At 49.8% G+C, this 22,214-nt stretch overlaps 2 protein-coding genes across 10 annotated transcripts in view; both read right to left on the bottom strand.

Annotated features, from left to right (window-relative positions):
- ADGRE1 (adhesion G protein-coupled receptor E1) overlaps positions 1-1,839 on the bottom strand; it is an 80,781-nt gene extending 78,942 nt beyond the window's left edge. Inside the window, exon 1 of the mRNA XM_043586397.1 lies at positions 1,746-1,839. Within this exon, the coding sequence (XP_043442332.1) occupies positions 1,746-1,776 (31 nt within the window). The 5' untranslated portion in view covers positions 1,777-1,839. The remainder of the gene's footprint in view (positions 1-1,745) is intronic.
- Positions 1,840-20,309: 18,470 nt separating this feature from the next.
- VAV1 (vav guanine nucleotide exchange factor 1) overlaps positions 20,310-22,214 on the bottom strand; it is a 49,594-nt gene continuing 47,689 nt past the window's right edge. For all 9 annotated transcript variants that reach the window (XM_043586389.1, XM_043586390.1, XM_043586391.1 and 6 more), the window contains one exon: positions 20,310-20,616. In XM_043586389.1, the coding sequence (XP_043442324.1) occupies positions 20,563-20,616 (54 nt within the window). In that variant the 3' untranslated portion in view covers positions 20,310-20,562. The remainder of the gene's footprint in view (positions 20,617-22,214) is intronic.

Below are 22,214 nucleotides of genomic sequence, written 5' to 3'. Positions count from 1 at the left end.
TATCAATGACAAGAAAAGTTCCAGCTGATTTTCAAAAACATACACTAAGATATGTATTCTCAAACAAAAAAAATGACATCTCTTCCCCCCCACCCCCCACCAAGTAGGCAAAACTTGGTTCTTGGGGAGAGATGGGGAAAAAAATCTTACTTTTTGGCATAAGACATATGTAGAAATGATACATATAATACATAAATATATGTACAGTATATCTGTAGCATTAAAATGGCATGGGTGGTCAGGTGGTTAGTTTTTTAAAAATTACCTGGAGGCACCTGGATAGCTCAGTCAGTTGAACGTCCGACTCTCGATTTCAGCTCAGGTCATGATCTCAAGGTTTGTGAGTTTGAGCCCTGTGTCGGGCTCTGTGCTGACAGTGTAGAGCCTGCTTAGGATTCTCTCTCTCTCTCTCTCTCTCTCTGCCCCTCCCCTGTGCTCTCTCTCTCTCAAAAATAAATAAACTTAAAAAAATTAGCTAAAAGGCAGTGCAGCCCCCCAGCACTTAGCTCTTTTCCAACATTACAACCCCCACGACCATCAGTCTCTCAACCCACTACCACTAACCCCACCACCAATGACGTCATCACCACTTTTGCTGATTAACTTCAGTGCCGAATAACAGGCACCAGAGCTAATACAAGGGCCGACAGGCCATAGCAACAACTTGGCATTCCTGCATTTGGGGCCCACGAGTTACCTGCTCCTTCTAATGAAGCCTGTCAGTCAACAGGTCCCACAGCCCCCAAATCCCAACTGTCCCATTCGTTATCACCAGCCGAAATTCTCTTGCTTGTTAATTATTTTAGAGGCAACAGAGCATCATTTTTCAGCATGCAAACTCTGGAGTTAAAATACTTGGGCTTAACAATCTGGCTTCACTGGTTACTGACTGCATGGCCTTAGAAAAGTTGTTTAGTCTCTTTGGGCCTGAGTTTTCTCTTCTGCAAATAGATGCACGGGACCCCAGCTGAGGAAGCCCACACCTGTTGTTCAAAACACTGTCCCGCATTCATAGATTTGAACCAGTGACCAACACTTGAAAGACAGGAAAACAAACAAACAAACACAACAGAGACAATAAACAAGACCAATACAAACTGACGCCTGAAGAAAGGGAAATAAGAGACAGGAAGGCTCCACCTCATGTCTCAGGGCTCAGCACAAAAATCACCCCCTCCGAGAGGCCTTCCCTGACTTCCCCCTTCAACATAACCCCCAGTCACTCTCTTCTTGCATAGCACTATCACTGCCTGAAATGCTTTTGTGTAGTTATTATTTGGGACAGCATAGCATAGTGATAAGGGATAAAGTGTAGTACTTATTGGCTAAGTAGTCCTGGGAAAGTCACGTAACCTCTTTTACCTCAGTTTCCTCCTTTGTAAAAATGGGGCTATTGGGGACCCAATATTGGAGGAGTTTGGTGAAGACATTTGATGAGCTTACAATGCTGCTAGGCGGGTGGTTGCTGTTACTGTAAGTAGCTTTTCTGCCTGCCCTTCCTACTATGATATCAGACTCACGACCGCAAGAAATACATGTCAAATGAATGACTATAAAGAAAGTCTACCTGGAGAGAGGGAATTTCCTACGCTGAGTGATTTTTTTCCTACAAAGAAGGTGCTGATAGTGTTCAGCCTAGAATTGGGGTCTCTGGCTGGATGCCCCATGGCCTTCCCTTTCCCCTGGCTCTATTTCCAACGCAGCCTTCCCCCAGCCCTCCCACCACCATTCAGCCCCACACTCACCCCAGAAGAGGAGCAAGCTGAAGCTCCACATGGTCCCGTGTTTCTGTCATTAAAGAAGGGAACCTTGCCTTCGTTCTCTGCGTTTTCAGTAACAGAGGCTATGGGGAGAGAGGAGGGGTGGAGCCAGAATTGCTCAACGCTGCCAGAGCAAGACAGCCCTTTTTGCTGAATTGCTGCTAGATGAGGACAGTGTGGCAACCCCCTTAATTTTCTTTCCGCCACAGTGAAGAGAAGTTGTACTAGCTGGTGTGTTGCCGTGTTCTCTCTCCTTCCCCCCAACTCTTGCTTTTCCTTCCCCACCAGCGCCTACCTCTCAGCCTTCTTCCACTGCACCTATAAGTGAGCCACCACCACCTGTCCACAGGGAAGCGAAGCCCAGACTCAAAGATCTCTTCCCAGCAGGCCCCACGCAGACAGCCATGACGGGCATCGTGGACCAGGTGCCACTCTAGACACATCGCCAGCGAAATTCACTTTCATCCTCACATCCACATCATCGAGCAGAGATTCTGACGCCCCATCCATTTGACAACAACAACAAAAATTAAAATTAAAAAGGAAAGCGAGGCATGGAGAGGCATTGCGACTTGTCCAAGGTTACTTAGAGTCAAGATTTGAATCCAGGATCCTCTGGCTCCAAGCCCTAGCTCTCGAACCACTCCATATGCCTCTAGCTCTCCTACGTTTTACCCCAGCACAGCAGCACCCCTACCCCATTCGCAGCCCTAACACACCTGCGTGCACGAGCTCACACACACAGAGGGCTAACAATGCCTCAGCCAGGGTCCCCAGAAGCAGATGCTGAGACTGGGATTCTAGTGAAAGTAGTTTATCAGGGAGGTGACCCCAGGAAACGCCAGCTGGGGAGGGGAGCTGGGAGATGGGGACAGGAAAGGGTCCCCAGTGGCCGTGCATTCTGGCAAGTTGTACAGTGAGAAACTGAGCTTGATTCCACAAGGACCTCTGAAAGGCAGCCCAGAGCAGTCTTCAGTTACCCCAACCGAGAGGCAAGGGAGCTGGGGTATTTATCCACTGGCTACTGCCAGGCACAGATTGAGGCTGGTGTCTACCCACAACACCTTGGGCCTGCCTGGCCTCCAAACACAGAATGGGCATAACCCGAGTGCAACCCTGTGGACTGACAAATATGAGCCTTGTGTGCCCTGAGGGGCTCAGGGTCATGGGTGTGGGTAGGCACCCAAAGCACCTACCACAGGCTAAAAATGAGGCACAAAAGCCAACCCCAAGTTCCTGGGAAGAAAAGCCGCCCCGTGCTTCTGCATTCTCCCTTTTGCTCCACGCACAGCAAAATACCTACCTTGGAGTTATGGTCACTGAAGAAGATACATCAGTGGCCCCCTGTGTGCGCATCAGGGGGCCCTGCCCAGCGAGGCTGCACTTAGGAGCAGCACAGAAACACAGCAAATGCCACCAAGCAAGAGGAAAACAACCACTGTGTCTGTCACGGAGAAGCGCTCGAGGACAAGCAGACTCTAGAACCAGATCCCCAGGAGTCCGAATCCCGTCTCCCCTGCATGCTAGTCATGTTCTTAATCTCTCTGTGCCTCGACATTCCCGTGTGTAAAATGGGCCCAACGATGATAGGCTCCACTTCGTGGGGCTGATGTGTATCCGAGGAGCGGGCACTCCTGACATGTCTACAACAAAGCCTGGCACGCGGGAAAAACTCCCAGTGTTGGTTGTGATAGAGAATCAGACCTAGGATCCAATCCTGACTCCAGTGTGTTCTCAAAGTGCCCTTGGCAAGTGGCTTGCCTCTCTGGGTCTCAGGTTTCTCGTGTGGAGAACGAGGGTGACGAGAGGCCGTGTCCCAAAGGATCGCTGTGGGGGGCATGCCGTAACGTAGGGTAATACGACCAGCTGGGAACAATTTCCGGGACTTGCACGTTCTTCTGTAATCCTTGTCCAGGGCATCCAGAGTGTGGACACTAGAGGCAGACAGACAAATGCAGTGGCTTTACCTTGCATTCACAAATCCTTGCTCACTCTTCCCTTCAAGAGGGAGCGCTCTCCTTGGGTGTGCGCTGAATTTAGTCAACAGGAAAAACAGCATGTGACACTGGCACGTGAGGCATCTGAGGTGAGAGGGTCACTGCGGCTTCCTGCTCGCTCTCTCCTGGGATCATCCCCCAAGGGGAAGCCAGTCGCCGTGTTGTGAGGACACCCCACAGCACTGTGGAGAAGCTCACAGGAGGAGGAAATGAGGTTTGTGGCCAACGGCCTGACTGTGACCTCATGGGGGGGACCCTGATCCAGAACCACCCAGCTGAGCCACCTCCAGATTCCCTGAGCCTCAGGAACTATAAGAAAATACAACCTTGTTGTCTAAAACTTCCAATTTTGGAGGGGGGGGGGGGTGGGTCATGCAGCAAGAGACAACTGGTCTACCTAGAAGCAATTTTCTCCATCAGCAAAATGAGGACAATACCAATTTCCCAGGGTTTGAGGTTTAATGCAGTAAAATCACAAACTCCTGCTTGGCACAGATTAAATGCTCAGTAAAACTCTCTGTTGTTACCATTATTATTCTCTTGCTATACTAGATTGTTGTGGCTGCTCATAGGAGCACTAATACCAGCAAATGTCTGAACAGGAGAAGTCAGCAAAGATCATTTCATGCAAAGCTTTCTAATGTGGGTGAGTTTGGACTTGATCCTCGGGGCATCAGAAGGAATTTCAGCAAGGTAGTGAAGGGCAGACTGGGGTTTTGCAACAGCCATGCCCTGGACCCAGGCAGGAGCGCCCTCCCCTGGGAAGGCTGGGGCTGCATCCCCGGGGAGAGAAAAGTGAGGTGGTCTGGTCTAGGGCAGGGGCTGTGGAGACAGAGAGGAATTTAAGAAGCAGGAACAGCAGAACGGGGGAAATGTCTGGTAATCGGGGGAGTCTGAAAAAGGAACAGTTGACATTGAGAATGAGGATGGGCAGGGACGAGGCCATGTGACTTCCCTGCCCCGCCCCCATCCCCACCATAGCAAAGCACCACAAACAGCCGTTCGAAATGACACAGATAAATTACATTACAGGTCTGGAAGCCAGAGTCCCAAGGGAGTCTTAGGGGACAGAAATCAAGATGTAGGGGCGCCTGGGTGGCGCAGTCGGTTGAGCGTCCGACTTCAGCCAGGTCACGATCTCGCGGTCCGTGAGTTCGAGCCCCGCGTCGGGCTCTGGGCTGATGGCTCAGAGCCTGGAGCCTGTTTCCGACTCTGTGTCTCCCTCTCTCTCTGCCCCTCCCCCGTTCATGCTCTGTCTCTCTCTGTCCCAAAAATAAATAAACGTTGAAAAAAAAATTTTTTTTTTAAAAAGAAATCAAGATGTAACCAGAGCTGCATATGGCTTCTGGAGGAAGTCTATTCCCTCTCCTTTCCAGCTTCTGGAGCCTGCCCACATTCCTTGGCTCATGGTCCCTTCCTCTGTCTTCACAGCCAGCAGTATGACATCTTCCAACCTCCCTCCCTCTCTCCCTCAAACTCCCTCTTTCATTCTCTGACACTCCTGCCTCCCTCTTAAAAGGGCCCCTGTGATTACATTATACCCACTCAGACGATCCAGAATAATTTCCCCCATCTCAAGATCCTCAATCCCAACTGCAAAGCCCAACTGTGTAAGGTCACAGATTCATAGAGTCAAAGGATTTGGATGTGGACAAATTGGCAGGTGGGAAGGAGATGGTGGGGGAGCCTTGTTATTCTGCCAACAGATGGGGTCTGGGATCCTGGTCAGGGACAGAAGAACACAGGATGCCAGTCACCCTTTATTAAACCCCAAACAGTTGACTGAGGCTATAAAATCTGCACTTCAGAGATCCTACAGGTCTGGGGACAGCCATAGAGGGAGAAGAGGAAGGATGGGGTAGAGGAAATACAGTTTCTAGCCACATGACTTGTGTAAGCCTGACCCCATAGGTCTTTCCCAGCAAAGGGGAAAAGAAGGGACATTGAAGACTGAAGAAATCAGCCTGGTGATGCCCAGAGGCATCACTCCTGCTAACATGGAATGTGTTACCTTCTGGATGTGGTGGGGCTACTCTAGGATAGCCCCACCCAACTTGTCCTTGTTCCTCCTATAGTCTAAATCCTCCCAGGGCTCCCTATGATCTTCAGGATGAACTCCAAGCTCACTAATATGGCACCCAAGACCCTACCTAGTCCTACACTGGTATCCCCCACCAGCCTCATTTCTCCGTTTCCCTCCAAAACCTAGTCATCCTAGACCAACAAAAGCCCTCATAGTGGACGCTGTTGATGCTCTAAAACCTCCCTTTAGCAGCTGAAACACCCATCCCCCAGCTGCTGTGAGCATTGCCTGTTAATAGCTCACTGCTTCCCCTTCCCCGGTGTCTACCCAAAGCCTCAGACGCAGCCCAGCTGGTCGACAGAGTTTCAAAAGCCCAGCCCCATGGTGAGATCAACACAGGGCATTCCTTAGGCTCCAGATTCCCCATGGGATCAGGCTGAGGTTAGATTCCAGCGGAGACCACCTCCTTATAATGAGGCAAAAAAAAAAAAAAAAAAAAAAAAAAAAAGGCAGGAGAAATGTAGCTTAAATTAAATGCCCTTAAAGCTCATCAGCCTGCACCTGAAACATGTAGAGTGGGACCTCCCTAGAGGAACTCATGGCTGCCTTACTGCCTTCATGCTTTTGTTTTATTAAAGACTAAAATAAGCTTATCTCAACAGCAGCGAGGTCCTAGAAGCCTTGCTTCCAAATTCCTTAGAGACTTAAGCTATCCTTAAGCCCCACTAACTTAGAAGTGTATAATCAGTCACCTCTCACAACCCCACTACTGCTCTTTCTGCCCGCAGGTCCTGTCCCTATGCTATAATTAAATCACCTTTTTGCACCAAAAATGTCTCAAGAATTCTTTCTTAGCCATTTGTTCACGTGCCCCGCTTCATAATTTTATCATTTTGGTGCCCTTACGTGGGGCTGAGAGTCTTTGCGTCTGGACTCTGAGCCTCGTGCAAACTTGGTGAGTATGTTCTCTTCTCCTCCTTTACTCTCATCTCAGGGGCCTTTCGAGGAGTATGGTCTTCTTGGAACACTTTCATGCCATGCCGACTGCTCACGCTGCAAGCCTCTAGCCCGTGGCTACTCTATGGGGAGGAGAAAAGGCAGGAAGTTAGTACCCTGGCCAGAATGGTAATAAGATCCAGAAACCTGATGCCCTCTCTTTATTCCTGTCCCTGTACAAAGTTGTCTGTCTTGGGCACAGGACAGCCACCTAAGTCCCCAGGACGGCTTCCAAACCTGAGACTCCCATGGGAGGTTTCCTCCTCATTGGTCTAATGCGATCCCCTCCACATCTCTGGTCCAGCTGCTTCTGGCTGTGAGACCTCTGCTCAGAGCCAGGGGAAACCAGTACCTGATTGAATTAGAACCCACCTCCTAGGGAAGTCAGCTGTAAGCACTACACGTGTAGGAACGTTGCTTAGACCATGATGGATTTCTATCTTTACTCTTTTTCATCAGTGTCCCCTGACTACGGAAGTTCTCTCTTCTGCAGGAAACAGAATAAACAGGTCCACCCCTGAATTGCCCTAAATCAGGACCCCAATCTAGGGGCCTCGTGTAGAAGTGTGTTTGGCCACTAGTCAGGCTGATAAACTCCCTCCTGATATATTGGATGATTATCTAAACAGGCCTCCTCCTTAAGGAGCCCCTCCCCCTGGCCCCAGGTCACAGGAGTCTTTTCCTTCTGTTTCATTCTTGCCCTAATACACTTGGTACCTGTGCTGCCCTTAACCTTGTTTCTCGGTTCCACTCTTCAGCTCCGTCAGAACACCATCCTGGGTTTAAAAAAACCAAAACAAACAAACAAAACAACGGTTACACTTGCTCAGCTCTTTCTCTCCCTCCTACCAGGCTACTCTCCCTCACCTCCGCTCAACATCCTCCCCAGCAAACCCCCCATGCCTGAGAGTCCTCATGGGAGGGCCCAAGCTCCCAGACTCCAAACAAGGGCCAACCATGTGAACATTTTGCTGAACAGGTGCATTAGAAAATGGAGGAGGGGGGGCGCCTGGGTGGCTCCGTCGGTTAAGCATCCGACTTCGGCTCAGGTCACGATCTCGCGGTCCGTGAGTTCGAGCCCCGCGTCAGGCTCTGGGCTGATGGCTCGGAGCCTGGAGCCAGTTTCCGATTCTGTGTCTCCCTCTCTCTCTGCCCCTCCCCCGTTCATGCTCTGTCTCTCTCTGTCCCAAAAATAAATAAAGTTTAAAAAAAAAAAAGAAAGAAAAGAAAATGGAGGAGGGTCAGTAATATCTCCTCCAGACCAAGAAGTCACTTTAAGACCGAAAAGCAAAGCAAGCCACTGCATAGAGCCGACAAAGTTGTGTTCAGGGTGTCTTACGGACAGGGGGATCGGGTAGGCGACCCCCGCATCCTCCACAACTACTCTCTGCCCAGTCCTGACATAATCCCCAGCTTTTATGGAGCAAGGGGCATGGTGGTGGGGTCACGGGGTCATTACCTAAAGTGGAGCCTTCTGTGCATCACTTTAGGGAAGATCAGAGCACCCACAGGCCTAGGATTCGCAACCCCCAGCGAGGTCATTGCACCTGGCGGGGGCCAGAGATGGAGTCAGTCCCGTCAGCGCTCCTAGCAGGTTATCCAAAGAATCAGATACCTGGTCTAAGCAGGACACTGACCGCTCAGAATGGGCACTGGCTGTGAGCCTAAGACAAGATCCATGGGCCGCCTCTGGGGCCAGCCACTAATGCATCAGCAGCTGGGTCACGGGATATCTGACGGTAAAGTCAGCTCTATGCGGTTGGCTTGGAGTCATGACTCCGTACCAGATAGAATGGAAATATTTCCATGTCTTTTTGGGTTTAAGGTATACAATGTTTCATTTGATATGTTTCCATATGGCCATCTGACGGCTGCCAGGGCATTACCTAACACCTCCGTCTCTATCCCGTCACATAATTACCGTTTCTTTTTTCTGATGAGAACAAGTAAGACCTAGTGTCTTTGCAACTTTGTTAACTATAATCACACTGCTGTGCAGGGATCCCCAGAAGTTATACTTATTCGTCTTCTAACTTAAAGTTTGTGCCTTTCAGCCAATGTCTCCCCATTTCCCCCACCTCACCCCCACTCCTGGTAATGACCATTCTTTAAAAAAATTTTTTTAATGTTTATTTATTTTTGAGAGAGAGAGAGAGAGACAGAGCATGAGCAGGGGAGGGGCAGAGAGAGAGGCAGACACAGAATCTGAAGCTGGATCCAGGCTCTGAGCTGTCAGCACAGACTCCGATGTGGGGCTCGTACTGGTGAACCACAAGATCATGACCTGAGCCGAAGTCAGATGCTTAACTGACTGAGCCACCCAGGTGGCCCTGGTAGTGATGACTTTATTCTATTTCTACACATTCCACTTTTTTAGATTCCACATACAAGTGAGATCATAACAGTATTTATCTTTCTCTGTTGGACTTATTTCACTTAATATAATGCCCTCGAGTTCTGTCCTTGGTGCTGCAAATGGCAGGGTTTTCTTTTTTTTTTTTTTTCTCCTGTCTAAATAATATTCCTCTGTGTGTGTGTGTGTGTGTGTGTGTGTGACATGTTCTTATCCATTCATCCGTTGATGGACACTTAAATTGTTTCCATGTCTTGGCTATATTTGTGAGCAATCCTGAAATGAACATGGACATACAGATTATCTTTTTGATATCGGGTTTTGATTTCCTATGGCTATATTCCCAGAAGTGGGCTCACTGGACAATATAGTGCTTGTCCAAGAGAAATAAAAGCATATATCCACAGAAGGATTCCCCCCACAGATGTTCGCAGCTGCTTTAGTCACAATTGCCGAACTCTGGACAGAGTTCCAACGTCCATTGACGGGTGATGTATCTATGCAATGAAAACAGAACTACTGAGCCCCTCAACAACGTAGATGAAGCTCAAAGACCTTATACTCAGGAAAAGAAGCCAGACAGAAAGGACACAAAAGAGTGAGGTGCCTGGGTGGCTTAGTCAGTTAAGCATCAACTTTGGCTCATGTCATAATCTCACGGTTCGTGGGTTTGAGCCCCATGTCAGGCTCTGTGCTGACAGCTCGGAGCCCGGAGCCTGCTTCAGTTTCTGTGTCTTCCTCTCTCGCTGCCCCTCCCCTGCTCTGTCTCTCTCCCTCTCTCTCAAAAATAAATAAACATTAAAAAAATTTTTTAAAGACACAAAACAGCAAACACTTAAGAATTCTGTATTAGGGCTCCCCAGAGAAGCCAAAGCAAAAGGACAGAGGGATTCCAAGGAATTAGCTCTTGTGATTGTGGGGACTGTCACGTCAGAAATCTGTAGGTCAAACCATCAGGCTGGGGACCCAGGTAAGAGCTGATGCTTCTGCCTTGAGTCTGAAGGTTGGAAACTCAGGCAGAATTTCTAGATTTCTATGTTGCAGTCTGGAAGCAGAATTCCTTCTTTCTTGGAAAACTTCTTTGTTCTTAAGGCCTTCAACTGGTTAAACAAGACCCATCCGCATTATGGAGGGTCAGCTGCTTTTCTCAAAGTTGACCTATCTCAATGTTAATCACATCTTTCAAATGCCTTCAGGGGCACCTGGGTGGCTCAGTTGGTTAAGTGTCTGATTCTTGACTTTTGGCTCAGGTCATGATCTCAGGGTGCTGAGATCGAGCCCTGCACCAGGATTCTCTCTCCCTCCCTCTCTCTCTCTCTCTCTCTCTCTCTCTTTCTCTCTCATAAACAAACAAATAAATACCTTTACAGCAGCATCTAGACTGGTGTTTGACCACACAACTGATCACCATACTCTAGCCAAGCAGACATAAAATTAACCATCACAAAGTCCAACAACAGGATATTCTAGAAAATGCAAACCATATATTGTTGGTGGAGGGGAGGGGGACGAATCCTGGGGTGGGGACTGGAGGCAGAGGGAGAAGGAGGGAGAACAGGGGGCTTAAAGAAAGTTAGGGAGATGATGGAAAGTTCTGTATCTCCAGCAGAGGCTTTCAAAACTCATCGAATTTTACGTTGTGAAACGAAGCAGTTTCTTGTACATAAATCACTGCCTGATAGACTTAGAATTGACCCCAAAATAAAGAGTGCCCACGATTCCACCGAAGTGTTTCATTGTGCATCGACGGAGAGGAACCCAATTAGTTTATGCTATACAAAGCGACCGAAAGACACGGGGTGTGAGTTTCTGTGGTGGGGTGTGGCCTCTGACATTTGTTTTCCTGTAGAAGCTGATCTCATTTCACAGCGATGAACACATTTGCCCTAGAAAACTATAAAACATTCCAAATCTATACTTCCTCAAAAGTTAACCATGAGACATCCAAATACCTACGGCTTCTGTTTCCTAACTGCACTCTGACCCGAGAAGCAGTATTCCTTGGGCATCCATCCTTGTGGACAGACTCGGTCACCGCGTTTGGAACCAACACTGGATGCCATCGTGGGAATGCGTGGGGACTTGCTAATTCCTTTGGAGCGGATACCTGGCGATCGCCAGAGTTCCTACCCGCCCCCCTACTCTCACTCTCCCAATTTCTGCAGAAACTCAGCGCCCTGGATGGTTTCTGTGAGCACTGCGTCTCACGAGGGCAGAAGCCACAGCCCGAGGGATTGTTCCCCCCGATCTCATCCAGACGCTGCCAGAAGTAGGGTGTGGACGTGCAGAAGCTTTGAGAAGGCAGTAATAAGCCATCATATTTGTTCCCCAAACACGGGGCAAACAGAGGGCAGAATCTGAGGGAAGTGAAACTCCAAGAATGTAAGAAGTGGTGGTCTAAGAAGACTGTGGTGAAAACAGGATTTTTTTTTCCCCATCCCTCACAGGACTCCCGTGAGTCCCGTGCAAGGTGCCTGGCCGAGGGGGACACCAAAGTTCATCATGGGCTAAGTGGGGCACCCTGGGAGCGCACCTGCACCTGCCGAGGTGGGGGGCACCTTCTAATCTTTTTTTTTTTTTATGAAATTTATTGACAAATTGGTTTCCATACAACACCCAGTGCTCATCCCAAAAGGTGCCCTCCTCAAACCCATCACCCACCCTCCCCTCCCTCCCACCCCCCATCAACCCTCAGTTTGTTCTCAGTTTTTAACAGTCTCTTATGCTTTGGCTCTCTCCCACTCTAACCTCTTTTTTTTTTTTTCCTTCCCGTCCCCCATGGGTTCCTGTTCAGTTTCTCAGGGTCCACATAAGAGTGAAACCATATGGTATCTGTCTTTCTCTGTATGGCTTATTTCACTTAGCATCACACTCTCCAGTTCCATCCACGTTGCTACAAAAGGCCATATTTCATTTTTTCTCATTGCCACGTAATATTCCATTGTGTATATAAACCACAATTTCTTTATCCATTCATCAGTTGATGGACATTTAGGCTCTTTCCATAATTTGGCTATTGTTGAGAGTGCTGCTATGAACATTGGGGTACAAGTGGCCCTATGCATCAGTGCTCCTGTATCCCTTGGATAAATTCCTAGCAGGGGCACCTTCTAATCTTCACAAAGACTTGGAGCAGGCCAGCAGGGGCCACCATAGGAAGCTCTTGCGTGGGGGGGGGGGGGTTAATTTTTACTAATTTTTTTAAGAGAGAATTTTTTTTTTTCAACATTTATTTATTTTTGGGACAGAGAGAGACAGAGCATGAACAGGGGAGGGGCAGAGAGAGAGGGAGACACAGAATCGGAAGCAGGTTCCAGGCTCCGAGCTGTCAGCCCAGAGCCCGACGTGGGGCTCGAACTCCCGGACCGCGAGATCGTGACCTGGCTGAAGTCGGACGCTTAACCGACTGCGCCACCCAGGCGCCCCTTTTACTAATTTTTTTAAATTCTTGATCTCATCAAGCTCATTCTTCAGACCTCAACAGAGTGGTCTAAAAAACTAAAGAGAGAGGGGGCACCTGGGTGGCTTAGTCGGTTAGGCGTCCTGCTTTGGCTCAGGTCATGATCTCGCAGTTCGTGGGTTCAAGCCCCGCATCAGGCTCTGTGCTGACAGCTCGTAGCCTGGAGCTGCTTTGGATCCTGTGTCTCCCTCTCTCTCTGTCCCTCCCCTGCTTATGCTCTCTCTCTCTCTCTCTCTCTGTCTCTCTCTCTCAAAAATAAAGAAATATTGAATTTTTAAAAAAAATAAAATAAAAACTAAAGAGAGAGAGAAAAAACCTGTCCCATGCTTGACTTGGTTTCCTGAAATTCCACTATCAGTCATTCCTTTGGACAAAAGCATTTCTCTTCCAGAAAACTCAGGGCATTGACATAACAGGCTCCTGAGAGCCTTGCCAGGCTTGATGATTCCTCTGCCCGAAACACAAATTTCCTCCCCACTTTTCCATGGTGCACTTTCTCCATGAATTCCGGCCTCAGCACAGACGTGAGGGAGGCATTCCCTGGCCACCCAATCAGGACTAATCCCGCCCCCCCCCCCCCCCCCCCCCCGCAACCCCAGGGCTGGTGACTCAGCTTCCCCCACCCCTCCCCCCGCCGCTGACCCTTTCTGCTTTCAGAGGCCACTATGCCCTGGGCAGGAAGGGAGATGCGGATTATAAGGCCCTATGGGTCATCCTATGGATCCAGCCTGATGCCTGGCCTGTCTGATGTCTCTCTGTGCTTTTCCCAAGTGGATCAGAAGTGGGGGAGACTGGTACTTGGGGCGCCCGGGGGGCTCAGTCGGTTAAGCGTCTGACTCTTGATTTCAGCTCAGGTCATGATCTCACGGTTCATGGGATCCAACCCTGCATCAGGCTTTGCACTGACAGTGTGGAGCCTGCTTAGGATTCTCTTTCTCCCTGTCTGTCTCTCTCTCTGCCCCTTCCCTGCTCTCACACACACTCTCTGTCTCTCAAAATAAACGAATAAACATTTCCGAAGAAAAAGATGGCCACTAGAGGGCAGCACATAGCTTCAGATTAGTGCCTGAGGACCCGGCAGAGATAGAGTTTAGGTGACCTGAGACCTCAGTCTTCAACACCAAGGAAACACAGCATTTGGGGTCCCTGAGGAAAGGCTGTCCTCGAGTAAATACTCCCCATGCAATATGATGGGGCCCTCCATGAAAATCTGCCGCAGGAAGAAACTTTGGGAGGTGACCGATATGTTTTTGTCCTTGATATTGGTGATGGTTTCACAGGTAGAAACAGTATCCCCAAACTCACTGTGATGCATACATTCAACACGCACAGCTTTTTAGGTATTGATCATACCTCAGTAAACTAGTTTTAAAAAGAAGAAAGGGAAATCTGCCCCAAACCTGACTTCACTGAACTTCCACCATTAGAGAGTCATTCCTTTAGATTAAGCATGTCTCTTCCAGAAGATAACAAGGTACTGACTCAACAGCCCAAGTGGAAGCCCCTGGAAGGGATTAGAGAAATGGGAAGGGCCTTGAGACCACAGTAAAAGGTTCTGGATAGAGTCCCTTCCACCTACAAGACACTTCACCACCTTCTTAACAGTACAAACATGAACATACCCCTCAAAGACCCCAGATCCAACCTCCCCTTCTGGGAAAATCCTTGCCCCTCTAGGCCCTTCCATCTGTATTTCTCGCTCTGGCCCCATTCTGGCCTCTGGAGGCTGGGAGCGCTTGTATCCAGGAAGACGCTGATATTAAGACCTCCGGGCGTCCCTCGGGACATGTCCTTCCCTGTGGCTTCCGGGGAAGGAATAGGGGTGTCATTAGGCAGCATGACGAGGCTGATCAGCTGTGAAGCCAAAAGCATCAGGAGCCCCTGGTGGTGCCCAAATCTGGGCTCATACAGACGGGCTTGTGGACAAGCACACATGTGCAGGTACACACACAGACACACTCACACACACATTCTTTCCCTGCTCTCTCCTCCCTTCCCCAAGCAGGCACCCAGGTCGGCAGAGCAGGTCGGGACAGTACTGCCACCGTCCACCAGGGGGCAAGCTTGGCCTTACTTTGCAGCCTTCTGCTGCGGAAATGCCTCCAGGTCGTGGGTCTTGCCTTTCTAGATGTTTCTGCCCGATCCAGGGGCTGCCCGCCTGTGTCTGAGGTCTGCCGCCACCAACTTCACGTACGGATGTCTCCATCTGAGTCTGTGAGTGCCCAGGAGAGGGCGCACGAACGAGTCTACTTGAGGGTGTGGATTTCCAGGGTTGGGCTTGTGAGGGTGTCTGGCTGAGCCTCCGAGAGGTGTCTCCACGTCTGTATACAGCAGCCTTACATATGCCCGTGTGTGTGCGCGCGCGGGATTGCCTGTGGACACAGCGTGGTGGTAGTGTTGTATCCGTGTGTGGTCCTAGTTTTCAGTCTGTGTTTGACGAGTTTGCAGGAGCATTTGGGTCTGGGGTCTGCTGGCCTGCTGCGGTGTGGGGAGCATCACTGCGCCTCCGTGTGTCTGGACCAGTCTGTCTGCAGTTGCACGCGGGCAAAAGCTTTGTGTCTGGCTGTGTCCACCTGTGCGTCCGCGTATAACCGGCCGCTTGTGTGTATTTGGGGGCTGTGTTTCTTCCCGACCATCTGTATGTGCGTTTGTCCCGATGCTGCGGGGTTTCTTTGTGAGGCCCTTCGTGTACACGACACGTCTGTGATACGGCCGGAATTACATCCTCCCCCAAATCCACATGGTGAAGCCCTCAGCCCCCCCCCCAGAACATGACCTTATGTGGAAATAGGGTCTTTGCGGATATAACGAGTTAAGTTGAGGTCCTTCTGGAGGCAGGGTGGGCCCCTAATCCAGCCTGACTGGTGTCCCCATAAGAAAAAGAACTTTGGGCACAGACATGCACACAGGCAGGATGGCATGTGAACACTGGGTTGTGCGGCCGTGAGCCAAGAAGCTTCCAGAAGCTCAGAGAGGCGCCTGGAACAAATCCTCGGGCATCTCCGGACCGAGCACCCCCTTGATCTTGGACTTCCGGCCTCCAGAACTGAGACAGTAAATTTCTGTTGTTTAAGCCACCCCGTCTGTGTCCTTTGTTACAGCAGCCCAAACAAGCTGATAGAGTGTGTGTGTGTGTGTGTGTGTGCACTCATGCACAAGTGTGTGTATGCATCCCCAGGCAGCCAGACGCAATTGATTGCCAGCATTACAGAACCAGGACATTGGGGGGCTGCTGTGTGTAACCTTTCTGCACCAGCAGAGGGGATGAGAGCTGTGCCCTCGAACCCAGCTCCCCAACCATCAGCAGGCCCCTCCGGGGCTCACCTGAGGCCCCTCATCCTCACCACCTCCTCCGGCACGTGTCTTCAGGAAGCCAGCCACAGGCTCTCCTTTCCTGGCCCCTCTGGGCGACACGTAAGAAGATAGGTCCTACACCGGGCCTGACCTGGGCTCAGTTTGACACTTAACTCCAGCCCCGCTCTCTCCCTTCCCTCCTAAGAAAAGCAAACCAGTTCCCAGAATCCACAAAGCACACCCTCACTTGCACCTCTCCCTTAAGAAATGTCCCTGCATTTTTCTTAAATACTCCAGCTCATTGTTCAGGTACTACCCTAGATGTTCCCTCCTCCAGGAAGCCCTCCCTGACCATCCCCTCACCCCAAAACTGGATGAGCTATGTCTGTCTCTTTTCCCATAACCCCTCACGTCCCTCCGTATGAAACACGTGTGTCACTGTGTGTTCTGATCACCTAGCTGATGAAGAGTCCCCGTTAGATCGTATGCACTTTGCAGGCAGGTCTGTGCCCGATTCGGCCACAGGGCACAAAGCTGGTGTATGCGTTTGCTCAGGCTGCCGTAACAAAGTGCCACAGACAGGCCAGCTTATGCAACGGGGGCGTGTTGTCTCACAGAGGCCAGAAGTCCAAGATCAAGTGTCAGCCGGCTTGGTTCTTTCTGGGGGTTGCTCTCTTTGGTTCACCGATGACCCGTGAATGTCTGTGTCCCCATACTTCCAAGGACACAGGTCACATTGGATTAGGGCCCACCCTAACGACTTTGTTTTGATTCAGTCACCACTATAAACACTTTATCTCCAAATACAGTCACATTCTGAGGTCCTGCTTAGGACGTCAGCTCCTGATTTGGGAGGGGATGTAGGTTACCCCATAACAGCAGGTGTCATTAACTGCTTATCACAAACACAAGTGAATGAATCATGAATGAATGATTTAAAGGTCTCTCTGGTCGATTCTCGCTTTGCTCCAAATACTCACACCTCTCTCTGTGTGAGGATTAAACATTCCTGCCCTGTTAACGTCACTCTTAGTTGTTCAACCTGCTTTAGCCAGCGCAGTGCACAAGGAAGTGGTTCTTCCATTCTCCAGAAGAAACTGTGAGAGCCACTGAGTGGTCCTGACATCTCTCCTTTCTTTCTGCCATGAGCCTCGTGTATCCTGAGCCTGGTATGTCTCAAACCGTGTCTTCTCCTTCCGGAAACTTCTTCAGCACAGTCGAAGCGAATACATCAAGGAGTTGTTTGTAAGACACGGAGATTGGAAAGTCACTCGTTACTGCAGAACACATGGCCTAAAGTGACTGACTTTACAGCTTGTACCGTAAAGACCCCCAGGTCTGGGGTGAGAGCCCAAGGCATCACTGGGGGTCGAAGCTCAGCCTGTGGCTGGAGGACGGTGATGCTTAGGACCTCCAAGAACAAGTTCATAACCTCAACCTCATCAACACCATTGAATTAGCCCAGGTAACCACCTTAAGCAAATTCATGGCATGGCTCAGGGGGTGAGTCATGGGGGAGGGCAGAAAACCCCCACATGGTCCTGACCTCTGTGACTCCAATACCCCCTTTCCAGCTACATGGTTCTTCAAACACAGAAGATGCTTCCAGACTCTGGTGTCCAGATCCCGCACCTGGCCAGGTGTGCACAGGTGTCTGGGCCCTGGTTTCCTCTGCTTGAAGACTGAACTAGGAAATCTACGGTTCCCACCAGCCGCTGGAGTGATGGGTAAGAGGGTGGCTTTGCACTTCATCGCTGGACAAGTCTACACCCTCGGACAGGTGACTTCTCATCTTCCTCTAGTTCAGAGAAGTGAAGTCACTTTCCCAAAGTGTTACAGCTAATCTTCCAGGACCAAAACTGACCTGAGGATCTCCCCGGAGTCCTGGCCATGCAGCTCCACTGTCCCCAGAGCTGGTTGTGGCATCAGGCCACGTTGCATGTTTGACAGGAGGGCTGCCTCTGTTATTGGTGTGCAGCGGGTAACAGTCAGAAGTATTAACTATTTCCCCCCAAATCAACATATAGCCCATGGCCCTTCCCCAGCCTCCAAAGGGTTATTTCTGCAACCTTCAGGAGAGTTACAAAAAAACCCAAACAGCTTTTTGGCTTTTGAGTTTCAAAAGCCTCTTTTAGTGGGGTGCCTGGGTGGCTCAGTTGGTTGAGCATCCAGCTTCGGCTCAGGTCATGATCTCGAGGTTCATGGGTTCAAGCCCCACGTCGGGCTCTGTGCTGACAGCTCAGAGCCTGGAGCCTGCTTCTCATTCTGTGTCTCCCTCTCTCTCTGCCCCTCCTCCACTCATGCTCTGTCTCTCTCTCAAAAATAAATAATAGGGGCACCTGGGTGGCGCAGTCGGTTAAGCGTCCGACTTCAGCCAGGTCACGATCTCGCGGTCCGTGAGTTCGAGCCCCGCGTCGGGCTCTGGGCTGATGGCCCGGAGCCTGGAGCCTGCTTCCGATTCTGTGTCTCCCTCTCTCTCTGCCCCTCCCCCGTTCATGCTCTGTCTCTCTCTGTCCCAAAAATAAATAAAAAAAACGTTGAAAAAAAAAATAAATTAAAAAAAAATAAATAATAAAACATTAAAAAAAACTTCAAAAGCCTTTTTTAGAGATTTTGCATCTTGGCTTTTGAGCCTCAAAAATCTAAGCCACAGGGGAGGGGAAGGAAAAAAAGAGGCTAGCGTGGAAGAGAGCCGAAGCATAAGAGACTCTTAAAAACTGAGAACAAACTGAGGGTTGATGGGGGGTGGGAGGGAGGGGAGGGTGGGTGATGGGCATTGAGGAGGGCACCTTTTGGGATGAGCAGTGGGTGTTGTATGGAAACCAATTTGACAATAAACTTCATCTATTGAAAATAAATAAATAAATAAATAAATAAATAAATAAAACTTAGAGATTATATATATAAAAAAAAAAATCTAAGCCCCAAAGGAGTCCTGATAAAAGTCTGGCCATAGCGGGTTCTAGGGGCTGGAGGGAGGAAGGACTGGGGAGTTGTTGCTTAAAGGAGACAGGGTTTTCATTTTGCAAGATGAAAAATTCTGGAGATTGCTTGCACAATTAATATACACCACAGTACTGGATGGTGCACGTAAAACTGCTTAGGGTGGTTAATTTTATGTGATGTAAATGTTGCCACAATTTTTTTTAAGTAAGTAAAAATTAAAAGAAAAAAAAAATCTGGCCATGTATGTGGAAGAGCATTCACCACGCTGAAGCTACTTTTCCTGCAACAAGATAGTTCGTGGCTCCCCAAGGTGGGGGAGAAGAAACAGGTCCAGAGAAGCATCCCTGTATCCTATCCGCACACCCCTGTTTAGGTGGCTTCAGGGTGATACGGGAGGAAGAAGGTTCCCTGGAGCCCTGTGGAACCCAGGGTTTAGCAAGCCCTGCAGACGTTCCCCCGCACCCTGCACATGGCACCTGCTGGGTAGGGATGGCTGCACGCAGGCACTGTGAGCACCCCACCCACAGTTCCTCAGTACTGACAACATCCAACAGGTCAGCAGCTCCAGAAACACCCGCGGTCCTCCAGCCATCAGCACACGCACCGCCCAGATACAAGCTGTTCTCGATCAATGACTGATAGACGTTGGCGAACACACACCCCAGCTCTTTGTCCTTCAATTGCAAGGCATGTCCTACGCAGACCTCCAGGGATCCCCAACAAGAGTAAGCCCCCAAAGCCCACAGTTGTCACCTGCCCATCAAGGCTCCCTGTACTGCCTCCTTCCTCTTCCCTTCTCCCTTCTCTCTCCCTTCTGGCTACTTCCTGGGATCACCTGCCGGATTAACTTTGCGCACCCAAATCCTTGTCTCAGGCTCTGCTTCTGGAAAAGCCCAACCTAAGACAGTGACCGTACAATCTGTCACCCAAACCAGGACCCTTTGAAGAGTGAAAAGGGTCGTGATTAATAACTACACCAGGACTGTTGCAGATAAACCAAGAAGTACAGTGGTTCCACTCGGCATTTCCGGACAAACGGCCAGATGTCTTGCGTGTGCCAAGAGAGACACGGAAGACGTAGAGGAAACAGAGGTGAAACAAAAGCAATGACATCTGTCTGCAGATGGCAGTGAGATAGGGAACCTCCACGTACCAGCTGTCTGCCCAACACCCCAGTGCCAAAGGCCCTGGAATCTTGGGGGGAAACGGACTAACATGAAGTCTCCACCTCTTAGCAGAATCGGAGAGTAGTGAAGGTCCAGCACAGACAAAAACAAAGCAGAGTTAACACTTTTTGTGATCTGGAATCTGTGAGGGTAAAATTCTTCCCTGCCTCATGGGGGCCCCATTTCCTTCGTCGGGTCTTATTTTAAATGGCACGGTAAGATAAAGCTGGGAGGTAGGGATCGGGGAGAGGGCTTTCATCGGTGTCCCCATGTCCTCTCCCGCCCTTCCCCGTCGTCCTGAACGACTACAGTCCTTCCTTTCGACATTTTATTAAAAGCTGTTGCCTCGAGCCCCGCCTTCTCGAGGGGCCCCAGGAGGAAATCGGTGTGTTATAAATTAACCGTGGCAGAGCATCATCCCAGGAGCCCTGCCAGCTGGACGCTGGCCCTCCACCATCCATACCGGTGCTCAGCCCGCTGGGACCTGTCACAGCCCCCTGGCCCTGCTGCCTGCTCATCCTGGGCTCAGAGCCTGGAGTTTCTCGTCTCTTGGCCAGTGCGCCAAGCTCAGCAGTATTCAGAGTAATCTTCCTCCACATAGTTGGAGGGGAACCAGCCAACCTGGAGAGAGAAGAGGAAGTGGTTAGGACAGCCTCTGCATGTTCCCCGTTGTTCCCCAACACACCGGGCAGGTTCCCTCACACCTCAGGACCTTTGCACCTGCCACACCTTCTACCTCAGAAAGTACATCCCCCAGAGGTATACATGGCTGACCCCCCTCACCCCGCCTTCCAGAGAGCTCTCTATCATATGTCACCCTATTCATAAGGTCTTCCTGACCTCATTTAAAACTGCAAACCCCACCCACCTCAACACCCCTTATCCCTATTCTTGGCTTTATTTTTCTCCATAGCAATTGTCAGCATCTTGTTCATTACATACGTTACTTATTTATTAGCTTGTTGTCTGTCTCCATACCCCCGCTACCCCATGAGCTCCCCAAGGGCAGGGATTCCTGTCTGTATTATTCATTAGATTCCCAAGAGCCTAGAATAGTTCTGGCACACAAGAGATTAATAAATATTTCTTAAAAGGATGGATGGATGGATGGATGGATGGACAGACGCATGGATGGATGGATGGATGGATGAGTAGAGGGGTAGTGGGATGGATGGATGGATTGATGGGTGGATGGATGGGTGAATGGATGGATGGTGCACGGATGGGTGGATGGATACAATGATGGGTGAATTCATCATAGCCCAGACCTTCCCATATACCCCCAAAAGTCTCTCTCAAACCCCAACTGTCCTCCACTGCATACTGAACTTACCTTCCACAATTCTTAAAAAAAAAATGTTCACCTAAGCGATTATCCAGGCTGTTTTTTCATGTATGTCCCCCCCAGTAGAACATAAGCTCCTGACCAGTGTCCTTATCATCATTCAACAAATATTTTTGAGAAACCATTACAAGCGAGGCAGTGTTCTAGAGACTAGGAATTAATTCATGGGTTAAATAAAGAAGACTCCCTGCCTTTGTGAGACAAAAATAAGAACCAGGTAGAAACGAACTTCGTGTGTTAGAGGTTCCTCCTGACAGTCCGAATTCAAGCAGGCAAAAAAGCACAAAAGGCAAGAGTGGTCAGTTCCAATTATGCCTCTTCATGCATTCAATATTTATGTGTCACACACTGTTCCAGGCACTGGTGACCCCGCAGTTAACAAGATAGACAAAAATCTCTCCCTCCGTGTCCCCCAAACATGCCAACCACTCTCTCACCTCAGGGCCTTTGCACATGCTGGTCTCTGCCTGGAATACTTCCCACCACCCCCTCTATGATCTTCTCACCTGGCTAACTTCCCTCATCCCTCAGGGAAAACCTTGGCCTCTCTGATGTGCTTCTGACCTGCTCCCATCCTGCCCTGTGACTCCCCATCTCAACCCTGACCACTCAGCATTGTACCTGCTTGGTTACAAGTCTATTGTCTTCACTAGACTATGAGTTTCATGAGGACAGTGCCTGAACAGCCCTCATCTTTGTCTCCTCAGCACCCAGAAGAATGCTCGACACATAGCAGGCTTTCAGGAAATAAATGCAAGTTATGTGAAGGAATGAAATCTTCATGTCCTTTCCTCCCCTCTGACCAGGGAAGACCTCCCCACCTGCTCCCTTCCACAATTCCAGCACGCCTCCACTCTAGCCAGGTCACCCCCAT

This window comes from Prionailurus bengalensis, chromosome A2 (genome assembly GCF_016509475.1).
Source record: "Prionailurus bengalensis isolate Pbe53 chromosome A2, Fcat_Pben_1.1_paternal_pri, whole genome shotgun sequence".
In the NCBI taxonomy this organism is placed as follows: Eukaryota; Metazoa; Chordata; class Mammalia; order Carnivora; family Felidae; genus Prionailurus; species Prionailurus bengalensis.
This window is presented reverse-complemented; position numbering and strand designations above follow the sequence as displayed.